General features: G+C 33.9%; 2 protein-coding genes across 3 annotated transcripts in view; one reads left to right on the top strand and one right to left on the bottom strand.

The window, feature by feature from the left end:
* Positions 1 to 23,546, top strand: part of CEP85L (centrosomal protein 85 like) — a 248,816-nt gene that overhangs the window by 151,897 nt on the left and 73,373 nt on the right. The window lies entirely within an intron of this gene.
* Positions 418 to 13,083, bottom strand: PLN (phospholamban). Its single transcript, XM_010353244.2, has 2 exons — positions 12,948 to 13,083; positions 418 to 2,365 (listed from the first exon to the last, which is right to left on the bottom strand). The coding sequence occupies exon 2, from the start codon at positions 2,266 to 2,268 to the stop codon at positions 2,110 to 2,112; it is 159 nt and encodes a 52-aa protein (XP_010351546.1). The 5' UTR covers positions 2,269 to 2,365; positions 12,948 to 13,083; the 3' UTR covers positions 418 to 2,109.

Below are 23,546 nucleotides of genomic sequence, written 5' to 3'. Positions count from 1 at the left end.
GAGGCATCACTTAAGAAATCTCTGCCCTTCTGTTCTTCAGATATCCCTGAACCAAACACTTTCCACTCCCCATCTCCAGTACCTCTCATGGGTTCAGAAAATTTAATGGTGTCTCCTTCACTATTGAGTTAGCAACACTTGTGTAAGAAACCAAGGTCAATATTGATGTTACATATTCTTTTAGTAATCACGTTTTAGAAGATATGGTTAATTACACATCCTCTACTCTTTTAATAATAGTTATATTAGTAACATGTCTTCAACTGAAATTAAAATTGTTGGATTATGCAGTATAGGTGTAAACTATTTTAGACTTAATTTTAAACTTTAGTCAACTTAAATTACCAAAGTTTGGTGAATATATTTTCCAGCACTAAATTTTACTTCAGTTGTTTTATGAGTTATTGGAAGATGTTCTGAAATGATCAGAGGAGAAATTGAAAATTTATTCATCAAGAAAATAATTATAGGTAACATTGCTGGATCTATAATTTAGCTCAGTAGAGTGGCCTACGAAATAGATGCTTGCCATTTGTTTGATAGATGAAGCAAAATAGCTATGTCCTGTTACAGTTGACCCTTGAACAACAAGGGCTTAAATAGTGAGGGTCCACTTATACATGAATATTCTTTTCCCCCACTCCCCACACCCCTAAGACAAGATTGCAAGACCAACCCCGCTCTTCCTCCCCGTCTTTCTCCTTCTCTTCCTCCTCTCGGTGTGAAGACAATGAGAATGACGACTTTTATGTTGACCCACTTCCATTTAATGAATAGTAAATATATTTTCTCTTTTTTACGATGTTCTAAATAACATTTTCTTTTCTCTAGCTTACTTTATTGTAGGAATACAGTGTATAATACATATAACGTGCAAAATGTGTGTTAATTTACTGTTTATGTTATCAGTAAGGTTTATGGTCAACAGTAGGCTATTAGGTAGTTAAGATTTTGCGGACCCATGGATTCTCAGCTCCCCTAACCCCCATATTCAAGGGTCAGCTGTAGATGTAATAGATGGGCCAACAAGTTCATTTCAAAATATAATCTAAGAATTAGTTAATAGTTGGAGAGATAATTCATACTTTTATTTTTTTAAATACTTGAGATGATATATTTTTTTGTCACTGGGAATCTTTTATTATTTTCCTTGCCTGCCATTGGGTGTTAGGTTGGAATGGAAGACAACCTGTAAAATCAGTCTGAAGTCTTAAGGTTTCACGATTCCAAAGATACAGCATGGTAAACTAGGTAACTCTAGGTCAGATAATTCACTACAGTGTCTTAAATGAAGATTAGATTCTGTTCTGTTAGTCTATTAGTGATATGACTAATCTCACTGTCACATACTAACCCCCAATTCTCATCTGTTGATCATATGTCTTAGAACAGATTTATGGTTTACCGACAGGTACTAGAATTCTGTGATTCTTTGAAAAAATTACTTAAGAGTAATTTTATTATGTGAGAGTATGGCCTTACTTTTCCATACTTGATTCTCATCAACTTTAAAAAATGTTAATGTGGCATAGCAAAAATGCAATTTCTGTTTTAGAATGTTACTACAAAGAGTTACTACAGAGTTCTTTATAATAAGATAACAGATGTGAGGAGTCAGTGGACTGTTTTGAATAATGACACTTCATTTGTGTTATTACTTTGATACTTGGTGAAGACCTGAAAAATACTTAGTATTAAAGAAGATTTTACAGTGTAATATAAGTTATATTCACCTCAAAAGAGTAAAAATAATGCTTTATATATGAAGTGAACTTGTTGGCAGTGCAGTTTCAAAACTAAACTCTTATTTCATCTTCAGAAAAGATTTGGGATACAAATTTGTGAGCCATGTTGAGGAAATCAACAGTTACATTTTATACAGTTATTTTAAGGTTAATTTTTGAAAATAAAGCCCTTTTCATGTTTACAAGATCCAGCAGATGAATACATTTGCTAACAATAAGTTTTAGTCTTAATCTTGACCTTTTCACAAAGAAACTCTTCTACTCAGGAAGTGGTCTATTTTACAGTATTGTTTTCCCGTCTGCATGGGATGACAGATTTTAAGCTGATGTGGCAAGTTGCAGATCTAGAGGTTGTAGCAGAACTTCAGAGAAGCATCACGATGATACAGATCAGCAAGAGACATATTAAGATGAGACAGAAATTGATAAATAGATTCTGTAGATTTTGACGTGCTTGTTGAGGCATTTCAATGGTTGAGGCTCTTCTTATAGCTGAGCGAGTGAGGTATTGGACTTTCTCCATGATACCAGCAGGAGAGGAAGTCTGAAGTTTTAAGTGGTCGAGAGAAAGATAAAAAGCTGGCAGCCAAATATGAGATAACTGTCTTCTTTTAGGTAGCCTGGAATGTAAAAATAATAAATGGATTAGAATAATATATGTAACCTATTATCAGGACAAAAAATACAATTTTGTATTAATTCATCTTCCTCAGCACTATTGTTATTTATAACATCAAGTGTTTCTATACTCTCTCTCTCTCTCTCTCTCTCTCTCTCTCTCTCTCTCTCTGTGTGTGTGTGTGTGTGTGTGTGTGTGCATGTGTTTCCATGTGTCTGTCTCTCTTTCTCCTTTTTTGATGGGGCACACCATGACAGTCTCATTTGTGTTAGGAGTAGTAACTTCAGTCTTTGCCTTTTTCTCCCAAATTTACTACAAGTATTGCAGTAATCCTCAGTGTCATCCATAAGTTCCTGGAAACCATGACTTTCTGCAAAACAACATTTAACAAAACCATTTTTACCGTAGGCTGATTGATGTAAATAAGAGTTAAGTTCCTATAGCACATTTCTGGTCACAAGAACGTCACCAAACTTCTCAATAAAGAACCCAAACACTTGTAATATTAAACATTGAGAGAAATATGAACTATATATACATTTAAGAAAGATTAATAAAAACCAGGTAGGTCGGTGCAGTGGCTCACGCCTGTAATCCCAGCACTTTGGGAGGCCAAGGCGGGCAGATCCCCTGAGGTCAGGAGTTTGAGACCAGCCTGGCCAACATGGTGAAACCCTGTCTCTACTAAAAATATAAAAATTAGCTAGGCTGGTGGCATGTGCCTGTAATCCTAGCTACTTGGGAGTATCGCTGGAGCCCAGGAGGCAGGGGTTGCAGTGAGCCCAGATCATGCCACTGTACTCCAGCCTGGGTGACACAGCAAAACTCTGTCTCAAAAAAAAAGCCAACAAAGATAATTACCCAGTATTTGGTGAATCAGTGAGTAACAGTGGTTGTGATGGTCAATTAAAAACATGGAATCAATGTTTGAGAAATACAATGGGATCTCTGAGTGCTTTTGTGCCATAGCATTTATTGTCATGCATTTGTATGATCACCCTAGACTTTACCAATTTTTATTTGATAATAATTTGTATTCATCCATTCATTTATTTTTCAACCCTCTTATTCTGGTTTGGGTTGCTGGTGGCTGGAGCCAATCCCAGCAGCCCAAGGAGGGAGGAACCCACCTTGGATAGGAGACCACTCCATCACAGGATACACTCATGTACACACTCACGCTCAATCCAGGACAACTTAAACACGCCAGTGAGCCTAATGTGCACAGTTTTGGGATATGGGAGGAAACGAGAGTCCCACAGATATGGGGAGAACATTCAAGCTGCACACACACTTAAATGTTAGAACAAAATGACATAGAAGGAAATGATGTTATTTGAGGACCTGCTGTATTTGGTTTAAGGTACAGCTTGTTTTGGGTTATTCTTTTGGGTAAAAGTTCTCACATATAGTTTCTTTAAATCTGTTACTCTGTAGATGTAATTGGTTTGATCAGTCACTGTATTAATAGCTCCAGAGCCAATCTCATAAAAAGGAAATGCATACAACAAATTGTTCCCTAGATCTTGATTTTAATCAAAAATAAAATAATGTTAAATGGGAAGTGTTTTACCAAAAATATGGATTCAAATTGTCATTCCTTTTTAAGATTTTATAGCTTTATAGAATGTTATCTTAACTAACATTTTAATAAGATGTTAAGTACCGAAGACTATCAAGCTTGGAATGCATAGTAATTATTATTATCTCACCATCTACCACAGACATTTTCTATTTACAGACCTCTACTTAATAGCAGTAGTTTCCATCATGCCTTCTTTCAGAGATCCCACAAGTTATTGCTGCCTGTGGGGTCTATACTTTGATGATTAGTAAAACAAATAAGAACTTACATGTTTTTACAGAAAAATTATATATAGACTGAAAATTAACTGTATTAACTGTCCAGAGATAATGGTTATTAACACTTGGGGGACATTTTGTTTTCAATCAGGATACTTCTGCATCAATTTTGAAATAAGAAAAATAAAAAATGGAGTAAAAAAGTGATAATTAATTGCCAGACGTAGTGACTGTTAACATTTGTTGATATATTATTGTTAATCAACATATTACTACCTTACCCCAGCTGTCAGATTTTATTTTCTCCTAAGTCTTTTTATACATCTCATAAAAGCCTATCTCAACCTGTTAGCCCATTCCTGAGAGAGGAAAGTGCTGAAGGGAACAGAAGGAAGTACTAAAAGAATGGCAAAGGGGAAGGTAGGTATCAGGCATGACCAGTGAGAACCTGGCATTTACTTTTACAGAGAAACCATATGGTTTATGGTGTTTAGATTCTGTAGTGTTCAATAGTTCAACTTGGCTCTATTATATTCTGAATTATATAGTAGACTGGACCTTTTTTGGCTTGAGACCCTGTCCTCCTTAATAATATTGGTCTGTAGCAAGGAGTTCCAAACAGCCAACTTCTATCAAATTTTCTTTCCTTAAAGAGTTATTAACAACCTGTATTTTTCTAGCATGTATTCTTCATTGTCTAAACAGTGGCTAACGGCTGTTATTTAGGTTGTCTGTAACACTTCTACTTAGAAAATAGCAGCCTGTAAAAGCAGAACTACCATTTGACCCAACAATCCCATTACTGGGTATATATCCAGAGGAGTATGAATCTTTCTGCCATAAAAACATACACGCACGAATGTTCATTGCAGCACTATTCACGATAGCAAAGACATGAATCGGCCTAAGTGCCCATCAGTGACAGAGTAGAAATGTGGTCGTATACACCACCCAATACTGTGCAGCCATAAAAAAGAAGGAAATCATGTCTTCTGTGGGAACATGGATGGAGCTGGAGGTCATTATCCCTAGTAGCAAACTAACACAGGAAAAGAAAACCAGATACCACATGTTCTCACTTTTAAGTGGGAGTGAGATGATAAGAACTTATGAACACAAAGAATGAAACAACAGATGCTGGGGTCTGCTTGAGCGGGGAGGATGGGAGGAGGGAGAGGAGCAGAAAAGATAACTGTTGGGTACGGGGCTTAATACCGGGGTGATGAAATAATACATACAAACCCCCATGATGTGTGCTTACCTGTGTAACAAACCATCACACATACCCCCAAACTTAAAAGTTAAAAAAAAGGAAAACAGCAGCTTAAACTTGACATATATTTAATGATGTTTGTTTGAATTCTTCAGGTAAAATAGAAATAGATTTTCTTTTGTTCTTTATTAAGATTCATCCTTTAAGTTGTTTCTGTTGATACTTGATTATTATAGATCTAGTGGATTGGAGAATTACCGGAAGATTTTATTTATTTATTTTTTTGAGACAGAGTCTTGCTCTGTTGCCCAGGCTGGAGTGAAGTGGCGTGATCTTGGCTCACTGCAAGCTCCACTTCCTGGGTTCACACCATTCTCCTGCCTTAGCCTCCCAAGTAGCTGGGACTACAGGTGCCTGCCACCACGCCTGGCTAATTTTTTTGTATTTTTAGTAGAGACTGGGTTTCACCGTGTTAGCCAGGATGGTCTCGATCTCCTGACCTTGTGATCCGCCCGCCTAGGCCTCCCAAAGTTCTGGGATTACAGGCGTGAACCACTGCGTCTGGCCGAGTAATCAGCTTTTATGAAGATATGTAGCAGAATACAGTTAAGAAAGGAATAATAATTAGCCTTGGTAATTCCTATTTGAATATATGGTTTTGTGAGGTTTTTGGGCTTAGCTGGTCTTAAAAGGTCAGAAATTTAAAAAATTACTTTGAGGCAAAACATGGGAAAGGAGGGAGTTGGCCAGGAGTTTATCATGAAGCATATACAGGAGTCATCCCCTACCTTGACACTGATAAGTTGTACTTCAGTCACATGAAACATGTCACCTTTCCATAAATACTCCATTCCCTTTTGTGATTTTATTCTTTGCACATGTTGTTCTATCTCTGCCTGGAATGCGTCCTCCACCTTTTGATTCTCTGCCAGGCAAGCTTCAGTTGATTCTTAAGGTTCAGTTTAAATATCACTTTCTGATGAAACCTTTCATTAGTTATTAAGGGGGAATTGGTTGTCACCTCTACTGGTTTTTAATAGGGCTTTAGTGTTATCTGTATGAGAATATCTATCAGATTATAGCACAATTTCAGTTTACATGTTTGTATCCCCAACTAGACTTGATAGTTTCTGAAGTAAAGAAACCATGTGTTCATTTAGTATCCTAGTACTTAGTGCATAATTGGTATGTTTCAATAAATCATTAAAGTTAAATAAGGGATTTTTATGACAAAAACTATTAGAAAATTGTTAATAAAAAATAATGCTGTGGGCAGGTCATGGTGGCTCACATCTATAATTCCAACACTTGGGAGGCCTAGGCGGGGGGAACGTTTGAGCCCAGGAGTTCGAGACCAGCTTGGGCAACATAATGAGACCCCATCTCATTTTTAATTAATTAATTATTTTTATGAATGGATGAATGAACGACAGGGTCTTGCTCTGTCACCCTAGCTGGAGTGCAGTTGTGCAATCATGGCTCACTGCACCTCAACTTCCCAGGCTCTAGTGATCTCCCTGCTTTAGCCTCCTGAGTAGCTGGGACCACAGATGGGCACCACCATGCCTGGCTAATTTTTGTATTTTTGGTAGGGACAGGGTTTCACTGTGCTGCCCAGGCTGGTCTCAGACTCCTGAGCTCAAGTAATTCCTGGGATTACAAGCGTGAATCACCATGCCTGGCCCTCATTTTTAATAATAAGTTAAAAAATTTTAAAAATAATGCTGTGATTGACAGATCTAATAACAATTTGTTGGTTGAACATTTAAGCTCTAATATTCTCCTCAAGTCTCTTTCTATCACAGATGAGAAAAATGAGGCTTAGAGGATTCACCTAAATTAATGGTCACCTGATTAACATAATATTAAACTGAACTAGACTTTGTATAAATGGGTTTTTAGTATTTGTGAAATACAAAGACGTGCCCAAAAGAGATGAGCTCTCTGCTGTTTAAAGCATAATTAACATACTTTAAAGATGATCTTATAATCCTACAACAGCTAACTGTTACTGAAAAACAAGAGTTTGTTTCTGGAAACAAATTGGGTATAAAGGAGATGACCAAAAATAGTATCCTGTTTCTTGTCAGATTTAGAAATATGCTGTAATCCTAAAGTTATTTGTAACTGTTTTATAATTTTATGCCTAAACTGAAAACAAATCTGCTTTACATGCTAAAATGTTAATGATACACATTTAATTTATTGGGCTCAATTTTTTACAGTGGTATAATCTGAAATGTGTGGAATCCTAGTTCTATTGAATACCAACATTTGTATGATGATAATTAGGCCAGCTTTTGTCCATAGAAGATGGGGTTTCCTGTCATATGTTGAGAATTGAAAACCTTTGTGTGGGAACAGCATAATCCTATTTTTGGAGTTGTCTGTGACCTTTACTACATTATAATTCATGGTTGTCAGGTGTTTATCATTCTCTTCTCTGCACTGACAACCACCGTATGAGTTTCCTTTTTTTTTTTTTTCAAAAAACAAATTTCTTAACAGCCAAGCTGTTTAATAATTTTTGATGGAAAGCATAGAAAAATAGTTTAGTTTTATTTTCATGTTATCTGATCTTTTTAGAGCATTCTATTAGTCTAATCATAAATAGTTTTGGGATTTTCTGAACTTGTGTCTGGCCTAAACAACCATGGAAACTGAAGTTACTCTCCACCCTCTTATTAAAAGAATGACTATATATATATAAAAATTGGTTGTTTTGACACAAGAGTGGTATTCACTTATAGATGAATTTTAAAATCAATTTATCTTCTAGGTCCTAGAATCAAGAGTATTGAAAACATGAAAGGTGCTTGTTAGGAGTTTGGGTGTAGAAATGCCAGACTCCTGTCTCTTGAGTTGCATATCACAGGCAGAAAAGTATCCACAGAGTATCTTATGTCTGTAGATCCATGAGTACTCTACTTTTTAGGGGAATGAGAAGAATAAAAATAAAGAATTCTTTACTATTCTTTGTGGGATTTATAAATCCTTTGGTTGTCTTCTTTTCCTCAAGAAAAGTGACACCGGAAATTTAAAAAAAACAATCAAGTTCAAGATAGTATGGTTTTTTTTTTTTTTTTTAGGTGGAAGAAGGAAATAGAAAAGCCATTAGGCAACTCTAATCTTCTGACTAATGTCGTATACCATGTTAGGCAGCATGTTTGGTGGAAGGTACTATATCAACTCCTTCAGGAGTCCTTACTTTGTCTGCAGTGAGTCCTGTTTTAGCAATATAATATCAAATGCATTCTTGTGCAGAAGGAACCTCAATAGTCTTCTGAAAACTTTTGGTGGCCTGCTTTATGACTTGCTAGACAATTGATACTTTAATGATGTTGTATATGCTGAGCATTAATCCCCACCTATACTTTAAGCATGTTCAGTGCTTGCGGAACTTCTCAAACTTCAGCATTTTTGGTGGCATTCCTTTTGCTGAAATAATAAATTCCTGAGATTCTTTATATTTGTAGAATTTTGCCTTTCTCCTTTTATTTTTGTTTATTCTTTTAGTAAACATGGGAGTATTGAAGCAATACTTTATTAAATTGAATTCAAGTAATATCTAAGGCTACAGTCTGATATACTCTAGGATGTTTTTTCCATCAGATTGGTTTAGAAGATTAGAATTTTCTATAGATTGAATTTGAATGAACAGGGCTTGTCTATATTTGGATTATTTGGAATTTTATTTTATTTTTCTACTACTTTCTGACATTTCCACAGGTAAGCGATAAGTGAATGTATATACACCCTTTTTTGGACTTGTGGTAATAAATTAGGACAATTCATCATTAGATTTATGATGAATCTGTTGGCTTACAAAAGTTCACTCCAGTGGAGTCATTTTCCTTTTGAGATTGCCTAATACTAAACTTGGACATTCTATTTGAAGTTACTTTGTGGTAGCAACATTCCAGAGCTTTGTTGGTCCAGACTGGCCGTTTGAAAGAATCTTCAAGCTGCTTCTGTCTGGTTATGAAAATAATTGTATATGCATAAAAATCAATATATTCTCACTCCTAAATTGACCCGTAATGAGGTGCTCCTCATGTTAAGTCTTGAGGAGAATTCATTAAACAAACAGCACAGAGAGATTTTTCTCTCTGAAATTGACAATTTAGCTTATTGCTATTGCTACATTGTCTGTAGGTTTGCCTTCGTTATTGTTTTTTAAATATTGAAACAATGCTTTACAAGTTTATTTACAAGTAAAATATTCTTCTTAACCCTGTAGGAGTTGGAACTTCAGAATCTTTTTGGGGGGAAGAGAATATGGAGGGGTAGTATTGAGAAAGGCTTACAGAGAAATGAATGTCACTTAATAAATGTATCCCCTATTAATGTGAGTGTATTGGTCAACCTTTTTTTTTGCGGGGGGAGCAGGGGATGGGGGTTGAAAACTAAAGATGGAGTACCTTTTCAAAGGCACTAGAGGTCCTCAGTTGACTATGAGTATGCTGTACATCCAGGCTTCATTTTCATGTGTTTATTTGGTAACACATGCTTCAGAATTATTCTGGGTACGAACTTTGATGTACTATTTCTGCAAATATACAAAGAGACTACATCTTATCTAATTTATGCCACTGTAATTTAGAAGGGTTATTTTCTTGATTTTTCTGCTTTTAGGTTTACTTTGCTAGTATGATCATTTCTTTGTTAATTCACAGTTTTGATGAAAGTGAGGGATTTTTGTAGCAAATAGCAAAGCAAGATTGATCAAACATGTCAAAACAAATAGTTTTGGATATTTAAAATGGTAGAGTATGGGGAGAGGGGAGTTCAGAAATAAAACTGAGGAATGCTGAGGACTGAGGATTTAATAGGGAACCTAGAATAAAGTATCGAAATGTGGTTTTTGTGAAAGTTTTGAGGAGATACTAACTTGGATTTTAGGTATCAGATGAATTGAAGGCATGAGTATTTTAGCAATGAAACGAATAAAAGGAAACTTTGATTGATTGAGGTATGTTATGGTTTTCTGAAGTCTGTACAGTTAGTTTGAATTTTGCCTTCCAGGAGGTATGCTTAACAGCTAAGGACATCTGTAATTTTCGTATATTTCTGGTTTTGAAAATGATCAGTAGAATATAATTGAGGCTATTAAGAATGTAATGCCTGATGTATAAATTGAATTTAAGTGAAATGGAATGGTTTTAAATTAAAATAGAAGTTTGTATTCTCTGAATTTGCCTTTTAGAGTATCATTTACAGTGTTTGGGGGCTTTCAAATTTGGTTTATCAGTGTCATGATTTACTTCAAGCCATGCTGGTCAGTATATAGAGGATGTGCATGTGGCTTAGTGACAAAACCTAAACTTCTGCTAAGGTTTCCCTCTTTTCTTAGTTATGTGATCTTGAGCAGTTCACTTTTGCATCTTTCCTAAATTGTAGAATAGGGATGCAGTATCAAATATATAATTAAGAGGACCAAATGAAATATTTGTGTACACCAGTATATTAGGAAATTGTTCTTTAAGAAGAAGTTTTAATTGGCCCTCCTCATTTCTGGGATTGGTAATATATTGTCTAATTTAGAGAAGTAACTAGACTTTAAATTTAAGTTTTTAAATTAAAAATTTAATATATTACATAATTTAATGTTACATGTGTAATCAGTACATTAAAACATTAAAATACATTAAAATTTTCTGAAACCCTTGTTTATGCAATATTTTCTTATTGTTTCTTAATCTCATTGATTAAAGATATGATTATATACCCAAATGCGATTATTTTCCTTTATGCCTACTAAAATACAAATAAAATAGATTTGATATTTGATTTTGGGAAATGATAGTGCTGTCATGCCTTTTAGTAAAGCATGTATTCTGACTCTTTCATGTGTTTTTAAAACTTAATACTTCTTAATTTAAACATGTTTCATATTTTTCCCATTTATTTCATCTAACACTTTTTAAAGCACTTACGTTTAAACTACATGTCTTCATAAACAAAGACAATACTTAACTGTCACCTTAAAGTATAGATGAACTAGTTAGGACATAATGTATGGTACTACCACATTATGTTTGAAATTTTAACAGTCTCTATAACTGGAATTTCTATTAGCTGAGACATGCTAGTGAGCTAAGAGTAACTTTAATAGAATTTCTGCTCTTTCCAGAGGTTGTGTACTTTTTAGAGCAATATGTGATAAAGCAAAATTCTGATATAATAAAATAACTCATGGACACCCAATTTGAAGTGTGAGAATGTAATTTGATATTTGAATAAAAATGCACAAATAAGCATATAAGACACCTACACTGAATGACTTTTGTGTAATATCAAAGGAAAATTATGAGTATAGAGATATGGAGATGCAATTAGGATACCTCAATGGTAGACAAAAATGTTTTTGTATGTCTTAAGGAAAACCGCTTGCAGAATTACAAAGTTCGTATTTGTAGTGAGCAATAGAATTAACATTTGTCATGGGAATTGAGAATTTTAGAGGTAAATTTTAACATATATATAAAATATGAAAATTAAAATAAATAAAACATATGTAATTTTCTGTAAGCCCTGACAGAGATCTGAGAATGAGGAAACGTTTCATTTACTAAATTGAGGATTGTAACATAAAGAATAGGGTAGAATTCAAATGGAAGTCATAAAATTGATTGTGGCATCTCCATTCCTGGCATTTATTTTATTTTCTCCTTTCTTTCTAAATCTCAGAGAGGAAATGGAGCAACACTGGAGGATAATAACTTGACAAAACTATAGGCATTAATAGGCAGAAATCCATTTAATCAAATTTGTGTGAAAATAAGATACTTAAGAATATTCATGTGTCAAAATAACTTTTTAAAGCGTCAAATTATTCTCTAACACTAGATTTTTATGTGTTTGTGAAAAGTGTTTTAAAATTTCTAAACTTCTTTCTTTATGATACAATATTGAATTTAATATCAGTGACTCATTAACAGCATGGAATTTTTAGAAATGTTTCTTAAAAGTTGACTGGACTTTAGAGGGGAAACATCCTCAAGGGCACTTTAAAAGTAGCTTGTATTATATATTCTTAAGTTCCATTTCATTATTATTCACTGTATGAAATTATGATAATATTGCAGTAGGCATGCTGATAATGTGCATGTTTATAGTCAAATGACTATATTAGTTCAGATGTAAATAACTCAGTTCCGCGTTGTTTCTCAGCAGAGCAATAAATAACAAAATTAAGTCATTGTTTTTGTGTGGAGAAATTAACCACTACTGCCAAATATGGTAACATAATTGGAAGATTTTTTTAATTGGCAGAAATTCACATTTGAAAAGCAAAATAAAAGTGAAAGTTAAATTAAAATGACAAACAAATAACCAGGATCAAAGATGAATATGACCTTTTTCATTTCAAAGTTGTCTCATTTTTACTGTCACTAAATGGATAAGCATTTATAAATTTAAGCATTTTGTCATGTCATTTTATTGCTTTAGTTTGAACTGATATTAATAAAATTAACTTATTTTAAAAGTTCAGATTATAGAAATTATAGGAATTAAGAATTACAGAAAGTAAGAATTACCAAAGTCAGTGAAATCTGTTTCTTACCTTGGCTGCTGTGATCATCACAATATAGAGTATTGTGTTGTATGAAGTCTTATGGGTGTTTAGCTGGGGAGTTTTCTGACTCTGTCACCCGGTTTATGGGAACAGTTGCAGTAGGTGGAGGAGAAAAAGTGTTCTAGGGAGGTCTTATGATGTCACATAGGAATTCTGAAGTTTCGATTGGTTAGCCATAGTCTTAGTCTGAGCACAACCAAACTTTAGAACTTCTTTCTTTAGGTATGGAAAAGTCATTAACACTTTGTGCTTCATCTTTTGTTTCTAATTTAAAACAGTATATGGCAGATAAATGAAAAAAAGAAAAGTAAATTTGAGGTGGTAGAAAGCTTTTGTTAAAGATTCATGCATCTTCAGGCTTAGAGATAATTGAATATTAATGGTGAAGATGTTGAAGAGCCAAAATAGTTACTACAGGAATTTTAATTATGAGAAAAATAAACACAAGTATAAGCAAAACAACTTTCATTGAATTCTTGCTGCTGTTGCTTTAATACCACGTCTTCATAATGTTAGCTTTCAACAAGACAAAAGTGAAATATTTTTACACAATCAAATTTTATACCTGTTTTCTTATTTTGTTCTTGTGTGTATGGGAGAAAGAGTGTGTATGAGGAAATCAGGCTAGTAACTGCTTTTTGTTTTAAAAAATGATTTTTATCTTACAGTTAAAGAACTAATAAATGTATTTAATTCATTCGTATTTTCTTCAATTAGCAGTTTAACAGTATATCTGTGAACAGTAATTCTTATATTTAAACTGTTATATATAATCCCCCCAAAATAACAATATGCTACTTTTAAGTATTTAAGATTTTTTTAAACAATTGCATTAAATTTTACACAATCTTAACAAATTTTTTATAAACAGATGCAGTATTAAGGGCAACTTTATAGCAAAAAAGAAATAATTACAGATTCCAAATCAGTTACATCTCAGTTAATGAGGCTTTATAGGTTTGATGTGATGAAATTTAAATTTTGTAATGTTTTTAAAAGGATGTGCCTCATTTAATCTAGCAGGTGCTTTCCTGAAAATTACTATACAAATGAGATACTAGTAAGTGAGGATATTTTGAACTTCCTAGAACAGTTTATCTTACAGTAGAACTGGGGAAATAATTTTTTTGTAAAGCCGGGCATCATTCTCCTCTGTTTATCTAATTTGTTGTCTTACATGTTAGATTTACTTAAGTCACTACACTTGAAAATATTAATTCTTAAATCTCTTCTTTAATTTTAGAGGAGGTACTTGTAATTTTTAATTTTTTAAATGCTTATGACAGAGTGAACTTAGCCCACTTCACTTTCTTATGGGTAACTAAAATGTGTAGCAGCAGCTGCTTATGTGCCCTTAAATGGAGATGATCTTGGCTTCTTCCAAAGAAAGAAAATCCATCTCTAGAGCAAATCATTTGTTATTTAAAGAATCAGCTTAAAACTAAGTGAAAAACAATATTTTAGCAAAGACATTCTGTGAACATTGCCAAGGGAAAATTTACAACTTAAAAGTAAAACCCAAGTTAAGGAAATCGCATGAATAATGTTTGTTACTTTTCTTAGTGCTACAACCATTTTTCTTTCAATCCTTACATAATGAGGATCTCTCAGTACCATCAGTTACCAATGATGATTGATAATATAAAACCTAGAAACCTAAAGAGGTTTACAGTAATTTGTCAGAGATAACCAACTGCTAAAGAACAGACTGAGGATTCAAATCCAGATCTGTCTGTTGATAATTCCTAATCTATTGGCATATTGTGGGAAAAAATTATAATTTGAATATAGCTTTCATTAGAGTAGACTGTAGTAACTAAGAAATTTTTAAGATGTAAATAGGTGCATTCTTGAGCACTGTTAATAGTTTTAGAAAGTCTGCTTTAAATTTGTCTACCAGTTATACATTCATTTGAAATTTAGGTGATAGATCATTGTTCTAAGAACTTCTCATTCTAAGAAAATGGAATTAGTAATACTTAGTTGGATAAACCAAGAAGCTGCCATAGATTGAATAAAATATGCCCTAGTTACCACGAGTTTACAAGTTTACTTAAAAAGTATACATAGGCATATACACACCTTAGAAGGAAACTAACAACTGTGTGTGACATAGTTGGAAAATGGATTCAAAAATTAACTTTTATATTGGAATAAGAGTGGGGAGTTTTTGTGTTTACCTTTTTCCTCTGGGTTTGCTAGTGAAGATGACGATGATGGTGATCCCACGTGGAACTCTAGGAAGTATTATATTTTCGTTTTAACTAAACATTGTTTTTATTGCCCAAACAGAAAGTTGTTTAATAGGAGTATTAATGAGTTACAGTGTTATCAGTAGACTGTTCCTCAATGATTCCTCAACTAGAGGCTGGAAATTTTTTTTGAGGTGCTTTGTCGCAGTCTTCATTTGGAGTCACACTATAGTTTGAATGTATTTTTGGTCACATGACTTTATACAAATAACTTCCTTAAGCAGCCTAATCTGTGCAGTAGTATTTGTGATGGTTTAATGACACGAAGTGTACATAGTGATTATCAGAGATCCTGCAACGGTGTTCATTTAGTGTTAGTACTTATTTTCTTTTTTCCTTTAGAAGGTGGATTCTTAAGGGTAAAGTGTCTTTGAAGTTGGATGGGAAAATAATTACAAATTTATTTTTACTAAGCTCTAAATGAAATTTACTATTTCCTCAGTTTTAACTGAATCCTGGGTTCATGTCTTTAGTTTTGTTTTTATATAGTTTTGTAGCATTTTAAATGTATTCCTCAAAAGTATTACTAATTTTTTTTTTTTTTTTTTTTTGAGGCAGAGTCTCACTCTGTCACTCAGCCTAGAGTGAATGGTGCGATCTCGGCTCACTGCAACCTCCGCCTCTCGGGTTCAAGCGATTCTCCTGCCGCAGCCTCCCAAGTAGCTGAGACTACAGGCATGTGCCACCGTGCCCAGCTAATTTTTGTATTTTTGGTAGAGACGGGGTTTCACCATATTGCCCAGGCTGGTCTCAAACTCCTGACCTCATGATATGCCCGCCTCGACCTCCCAAAGTGTTGGGATTACAGGTGTGAGCCACCGCACCCGGCTGTATTACTTTTTGTAAAGGACACTGTGATGTATGTAGTAATCTTTTTACATTGAGTATTTAAACTCCAATCTGTAGTGTATCTGGAGGGCAAAGAAGCTTCAAGATAGAACAGTTTTTTGGAAATTTTTGACCAGAACTTAATTTAAGTGATGACTAAATTAAAGCATTTTAATATTCAGACAGATATACAGTAAAATGCAAGCTTCAAATCAATTTTTGTGATGTCCACAATACATCAAAGATAAGGAGTTTTTTAAGATTAGATCTCCTAGACACCCAGGAGGAAGATTTTACCTAGCTCTTGAGGGTACTTGAGGGCTTATTGATAATTACCATCTTAAATTTTAAAGCTACATAGGGGGAAGGACTGGTTCAGAAAACATCTAAGCAAAACTGCGAATGAGAATAGTGGTCTGAGATTGAGAGGATGGAAATTCTCTCCCTAGGGCAATAGGGAGGAGAAAATAAGATTTACTCATTAACTGGGGTGGGGAGCTGTGAATCCAACCCAATGATAAAGTAAACTAGGTCATTTTGGGGAGCTAGTTTCACTTTTCACTTGATTTGCCAGATAATCTGGAGACCCAAACATTTTATTTTTTCATAAGTATCTGAATTCTGGACAAATTCTCTTTCCTTATCTTGATGAGGGGTGGAGAAGAGAGTCAAGAGAGGCCAGATGGATTAAGAAAAGGACTCAAAGAGGTCTACATAATTTTTGGAAAGTTGTTAAACATTCTAAGTGATAGAAATGCTATAGCATGCTATGTGGCTTCAAGGAAATTGTTGTTCATCAGTATACAAGTAATATGGAAATGAAAATTTAACATATGGAAGGTAACCACTAGTGCAAGATAACACCAGGAGAAAAAGAAATTCCCAATTGAGTCAAACGAGCACGTGTAATAATAAGCAGTATGACTTCTAAGAGAAGTGTATGTTTTGTACAAAGGAAACAGAACCAAAGCCAAAAATAACAAAGGGAAACACATACATCACAAAACACATTTAACAGCAAAAACCAACCCTTAGGTCTCCAGATACTTGCTTCAAAATTCTATAGAGTCCAGATCATGATGCTGTTACGTTGTTAAGAAGGTTCCAGTTCAATTTAATGGTTGTAGTGTTTCTCCAGACACATTAAATTTCTTATCTTTGTGGTTGATATCTCAGCCCTTTGAGCTCCTCGCATTCGCAAACTTTGTGGTGCCACTATCACTGATTTTGATACAAAATTGAAATTGGAGGCTCATGCCTTTTCTGGGTTCTACCAGACTCCCCATTCACTTAGAAACCAAATGCAGATTGTGAAATACAAGTCTTTGTTGTCATAGCCTGACCAACTGTCCTCTTAACTTTCATAGAGGTTTATTAACTAGTTTTTCTACCCTCTGTCGTGACCCTTTCCTACTCAGTTTTTACTCTGATATCCAAGTGCACATCTGATTGTCATTCATATGCTAAGAACTTTTCATTGATTTCTGTTTCAAGATGAAAAACCCACTCTTTACAGAATTACAAAAAAACTCTTTCCTGATCTGTCCATTGCCATGTATGCCTCCCATAACAATTTGACAACTCTGCCATTATATGTTATTTCTTCTATCTGAAATATTTTCCTTACTGTCTTGTTCTTATAGAACTCCTTCATTTTTCAGAAGTAGGTGGGGAGAAGCCCTGTTTTGTTCTTAATTTCTAATTATATAAGTAATAAGTGAATATCTCTTACAATTCAGAAAAATCAGATAAACCTGAAGTTGGAGGGGGACTTTCTATATTATATAGGTATATTTATTTTCTTTGTCATAAACTTCATGAATAGAGACTGATTTATTTTTTCTAAGCTCTACACACTGCTTATCCCTTTGAAGGCTCAATAAGATATTTTTATAGTTAATGAATATTGAGAATATTGTTTTTCCATTACAAGTGAACTCATAAAAAGGGTAAGTTGAAAGAAGAGAGAATAAAGGCCCTCAGAAACTTAGATAAACTAATTTTCTTTGTCCCTAATGATTGCCTCTGAAAAGTTGAGATTTTTCTGGCACTTAATTCTTTAACTTGTTCACACTTTGACATGTGTGTAACATCAAAAAACAAAATTTCAACAAATTGAGTTTAATTATCTAATTGGCTTTGATTAATGATTCATGAATTGGGCAGTATCTCTGTAATAGGCCATCAGATGAGCTAAGTGGAGGAGATGGGCTTTCTAGGCAGAAAGAGGCTAAAGAAAGAAGGAACAAAAAGTGAATTGGTTATTATAAGTTACTTATAAGGTTAAAACAGACTTCTTTATCATGTTAATTCAGGTAAACTGGGCCCTTTCTTATTGGTTGCTGTGAATATCCTGTTGTTTTTGGAAAACTTGCTGATGTTGAAGTTCAGTTTGATTATGTGGCTCCCAGCAGGAGTGGTTCCATTCTTGTTTGGTCTGGTCTGTTAAGACTGAGTTCAAAACAAACCAGAGTGACTCCATTCTGGTTTTGTGTGGGCAATTAAGGCTCAGTCCAAAACAATGGCTTTCCATAGGTTTGTTTAACCATGAGAGATTTCTGGAGTGGTTGTAGGTTGGTCAAGGAATATTAATAAGGAGTTGAATTGGAACTGTCATTCTCATTTTTTTGTCCTCTCTCACTACCTTACTCTGTGATTTTCAGAAAATAAATCTTTCTGTACTGTAGTTTTCTCATAAATAAACGGATGTCAGATTGAATTAATTTCTAAAGTCATTTTGAAGCCTAAATGTTCTTATTATACTAAACTAGCTTGAAAAATGTAGCTATTTTTAAAGTAGCTATTAATTTTAGCTAATTTTGTTAAAATAATTAAACATGTAAATTTCACAAAAAGTCAGTTTTTAATTAGTTTCTTTAGTTAAACTACTGGTTTACTGGTTGTCAGGCACTTTGTTAGGTAAGGAATGCAGTTAAAAAAAAAAGTCCTTGTTTTCAGGCATGTTAAGCTTTCAAAAACTCTCTAAAAAACCCTAAAACATCACCTGTTCATTGAAGAATAATTTTAAATATGTTTGGGTATTTTTATGTGCTATTTATTTAATTAATATATGTTACAAATTTTAATGACTTATTTTTACTATGTAAATGTGAGTTTGGCATATAAATACACCATAATTTGTGAATTGTCTTATTGCATATCAGGGGATATAATTTTTGCCATTATAAACCTTAAAAAACAACACTATGATTACCATCTATGTAAATAAATCTGGGAAATTCTCACTCTTCTTCTGTTGGTTCTGTAAACTTGTTATTTCTAAACATTAGTGCATGTAAGGGTGATCAGGCTCGTGAATGAATTTGATTTGTATTTGAAATGTAATAATTTTCGAGATTTGGTCAGTTACATTTCTTTAGAGAAACTTCTTTGAGAAAACGAGCTAAAAATACACATTTTTGGGGTGAGAATTAAACTCTGAATTAGTAAACATCCTGAGTGACATGACTATACCAACTAAGCAACTAAAGAAATTGCACTTTTAGTTTAGATCAAGTGGCTTTTTGATCAGTGCTCCTGCTTTAAGGATGAGGGGGAGGTAATCCTACCTTAATGTAGATCTGAGCTTTTATTTAAAGACTTTGATAATATCAACATTTAAGATAGGTTCTTGATTGCTTCAGGTGAGAACCTCTAAAACATAATGGCTTCTATGCTTCAGTTACACAGCCCTCTTTAAGTTTGTATAGTAAAATTACAACTGACCCTTGATTTTTCAGCATAGATACATTCTTGAGAAGGTTATGAAAATAGATTTTGATATGTGGAATTCGTATTTACTTTATAAAGCAAAAGATGTAAAAATGTCCCAGTGGAAATAAACCCAACTTCCCAATATGTAAGCATTGTAACTTTTTGCCAGCAACTTAATTAATCTACTGAGAGTTGTACATGGTTTTGCTACATTTCAGGAAAGCTGTACTTCATCCTTAACTCATCTCCACATTAAAAGCTTGCACAGCATAGCAAAAGGACATGAACGTCTCATCATCTGCTGATTCAATTTGCCCTTGAGTTGGTCAAAGATGATGAGTGGGCTCCAGGACCAACATTAGGATCAAGAGGATGCCTTTGGCAAAGTCATTTATAAGGCTGCCCTGTTAATGTATTCTTTTCTCAATGGACTTATTGCTTAATTGAGGATACTGTGGATATCTGAAAAGTTGATTGTTGACTCCAGTATTAATACATTGATTTTTTTTCCCTTAGCTAACTTAAAAAAATAAAATAACCCAAAATTCACTATTTGGATAAGTATGAGTCCATATAATGAATGTTAGACAATAAAAATATGCTCTTGAAACTTCACACTTCCAAAATAGAACAGAGTATGGCCATTGAAGACTGTCTTTCAAATTTATGTCTATATTATAGCAAACTAAAATTAGTTGTGCAGATTAGTCGAAGTTTCCTAGGTCTTTCTAAAATGAGGCTAGACCTAAAAGGTCAGAAAGCATGATTTATTTATTTGTTTGTTTGTTTGTTTGTTTATTTATTTTTGAGACGGAGTCTCGCTCTTCTGCCAGGCTGGAGTGCAGTGGCATGATCTTGGTTCACTGCAACCTTTGCCTCCCGGGTTTAAGCGATTCTCCTACCTCAGCCTCCCTCATAGCTAGGAATACAGGTGTGCGCCACCACGCCCAGCTAATTCTTGTATTTTTAGTATAGAGACGGAGTTTCACTATGTTGGCCAGGATGTTCTCAATCTCTTGACCTCGTGATCCGTCCGCCTTGGTCTCCCAAAGTGCTGGGATTACAGGTGTGAGCCACTGTGCCTGGCCAGAAAGCATGATTTTTAATCAAACATAGGTTTGCATACTGATCTTTGAGCTATAATCTTTTAAGTGTAGATATTTCTTACTATTACCCATATCATTGCTAACAGAATGGTAACCTTCTGTAGAAACCTCCAAATTTTCATACCAGTCAGTAGTTAATAAACATTGTCAGGTGCTGTGCTGAGTATCAGGGCACAAACTCATGATACGGGAAAGGAACCACTGCCATAATTACTATTATAGTATGCTAATTACAATACCTGTTTTTGCTGTTGGAAATACTTTTGGATTTTTTTAAAGGCTGATAAATATCCCTAGGGTGTTCTAGCTACTTACCCTCTTTTTGTTAATTGTGTACTGTAGACCAGTGATGAACTAGACTCTGGAGATAAAAAAAAGACATCGGCATCAGCAATCAACTTGTTCCTGTTTTATGACCTATGCATATACAGGGAGCTGTCTGAACTCCACTCAGCAGTTTCACCATGAGATTATTGTTGACTCCTGAGACCATTTTAAATATGGTATTTTTAACATATGAAAGAAGAAAACATTAGTGACCCATAACTGCAGAGATAGAAAATAAAAAAAAATATGTAAATGGTAAGAAAATTCAGATAAATCCCAATTGATAGAAAGTAAAAGCATGCTCTCTCTCCTCAAGATAGCTCCCTTTAATAGTTTTTTTTTTTTTTTTTTGGAGGAGGGAGAGCATCATGATAAATACCTAATGCATGCGGGGCTTAATACCCAGGTGATGGGTTCATAGGTGCAGCAACCACCGTGGCACACATTTACCTATGTAACAAACCTGCATGTCCTGCACATGTATCCCAGAACTTAAAATTTAACAAAAAAAAGTAAAAAATAGTTTCTTTTATATCCTTTTAGAAAAATTCTTTGCTACATTTCAAGATAGTGTAGGCAGTGCTTTGGTCCCTTAACATATTTGTCGCTTAATGACAGGAATACATTCTGAGAAATGAGGCAATTTCTTTATTGTGTAAACATCGTAGAGTGAACTTACACAAACCTAGCTGGTATAGCCGACTAACGACTGCACACCTAGGCTATATGGTATTTGCTCCAAAGCTACAAACCTGTACAGAATGTTATTGTACTACTGTAAACAATTTGTAACACAGTGTTATTGTGTGCCTAAATATATCTAAATATAGAAAAGATACAATAAGAATGTGGTATAATCTTAAGGGTGCAGCATTTATAGAAACATTATTATGCAATGCATGACTATCAAATATTTTTATCCCTTGAGAATATGATAGAAGACTTGATTAAATATATGCTGTTAGTCTGATTTTTAAAATAAATTAAAACGTTAGCACCTGTGCTATAGCTTTCTTTTAGTAGAAGCTGGTTATATAGTGTAGTACATTTGCTATTCATAACCTGGGGCAAGATCCAAAATAGAACCACATTGTATTAAGTACTTCATTTTGATAAACTTCTTTTATTTCAGTTTCATAGATGCTTGTTTTCATAAAATGTCAATTATATCATTAATTTTTTTCCATTTTTGTTTTCTGATTTGTTAATTACAAGGGATTTGATTCATTAAATTCTGTTTATATTTTATCTTAAATTTTAAAAAGTAAGTTATAGCAACAAAATGCTTGGAAAACACTACGTTCTGTTTGTTTTATAAGTAAAGTCCATGATTAACCTTAATTTGAAAACAAGCTTCATTTGTTTTGCCTAATCTTCTAATTGATTTGCTTAAAGAAAGTAAGTGACTGTCTGTCTTGGATAAACCATTTCTTCTCTTCACTTTTGCACTATGATTGTAATGAGATCATGTTACATGCATGGCTCATTTCTTTGTTGGAATTTTTTTAGACATGATAATACTAACAGATGAGATATAAACTGCATTGATTTTTACGAGGAAATATGTTTCTCCCTCCAAAAGAAAAGAGATAATAGAAATTTAGTTGTTTAGCATGTTGGAAATCAGAAATACTTTGAGTTCCCTTTATCTTCATGCATATGCATTTTAAAGATGTTATATATATATATATATTTTTTTTTTATCAGTTTCTTTTTATCATTTTTTTCAGGGTCTTTTACCTTTCAAGTAACTCAATTTACTTGAATTGTTATTTCAGTAAATCGCATTAGGATGTCAAAAAGCTTACAGAGTTAGTGATAAAAACACATTGAAGAAATAATGAGATTATTGAAAACAGTTTCTTCTATAATATAAACTTTGAGGGTCAAGATGCAGACTTCAGTATAATGAGTCATTGAGGAAGGGGTGACTGACAGAATGATTTTTTTGTTGTTTTTAGAGAAATATGTAATAATGCACTCCATAAATAATTACAAGGGCTTAGTTAAGATGGAGATTTTATATTAAATGTACAGTTCTTTTAGTAATAACAATTCATATTTTCCTTCTCTTGGTGAATAAAGATTCTTTAAATTTTATGTTATTTGTATTATTTTCATCTTCATTACTGAGCTTTGTTAATTTATTTACCTTTTAGTTAAGGTGTGATTCCTTTACCGAAAGCACTCGTAGAGTATCTCTTCAGATAGACTATTCCAGGAAACAGAGGAAGATTTGCTGTGTTACGTGACATGTTGTGAGTGATGAATAAGCTCAGAGACAAGGCAAGTGAAGGAGAGATAACAAACTTGAAGAACCACAGAGGTTGTATTCCAGTCAAGTGTGGTAGCACTGGACT

This window comes from Rhinopithecus roxellana, chromosome 4 (genome assembly GCF_007565055.1).
Source record: "Rhinopithecus roxellana isolate Shanxi Qingling chromosome 4, ASM756505v1, whole genome shotgun sequence".
NCBI lineage: Eukaryota > Metazoa > Chordata > Mammalia > Primates > Cercopithecidae > Rhinopithecus > Rhinopithecus roxellana.
The sequence above is the reverse complement of the archived record's forward strand: the minus strand, read 5'-3'. Positions and strand labels throughout refer to the sequence as shown.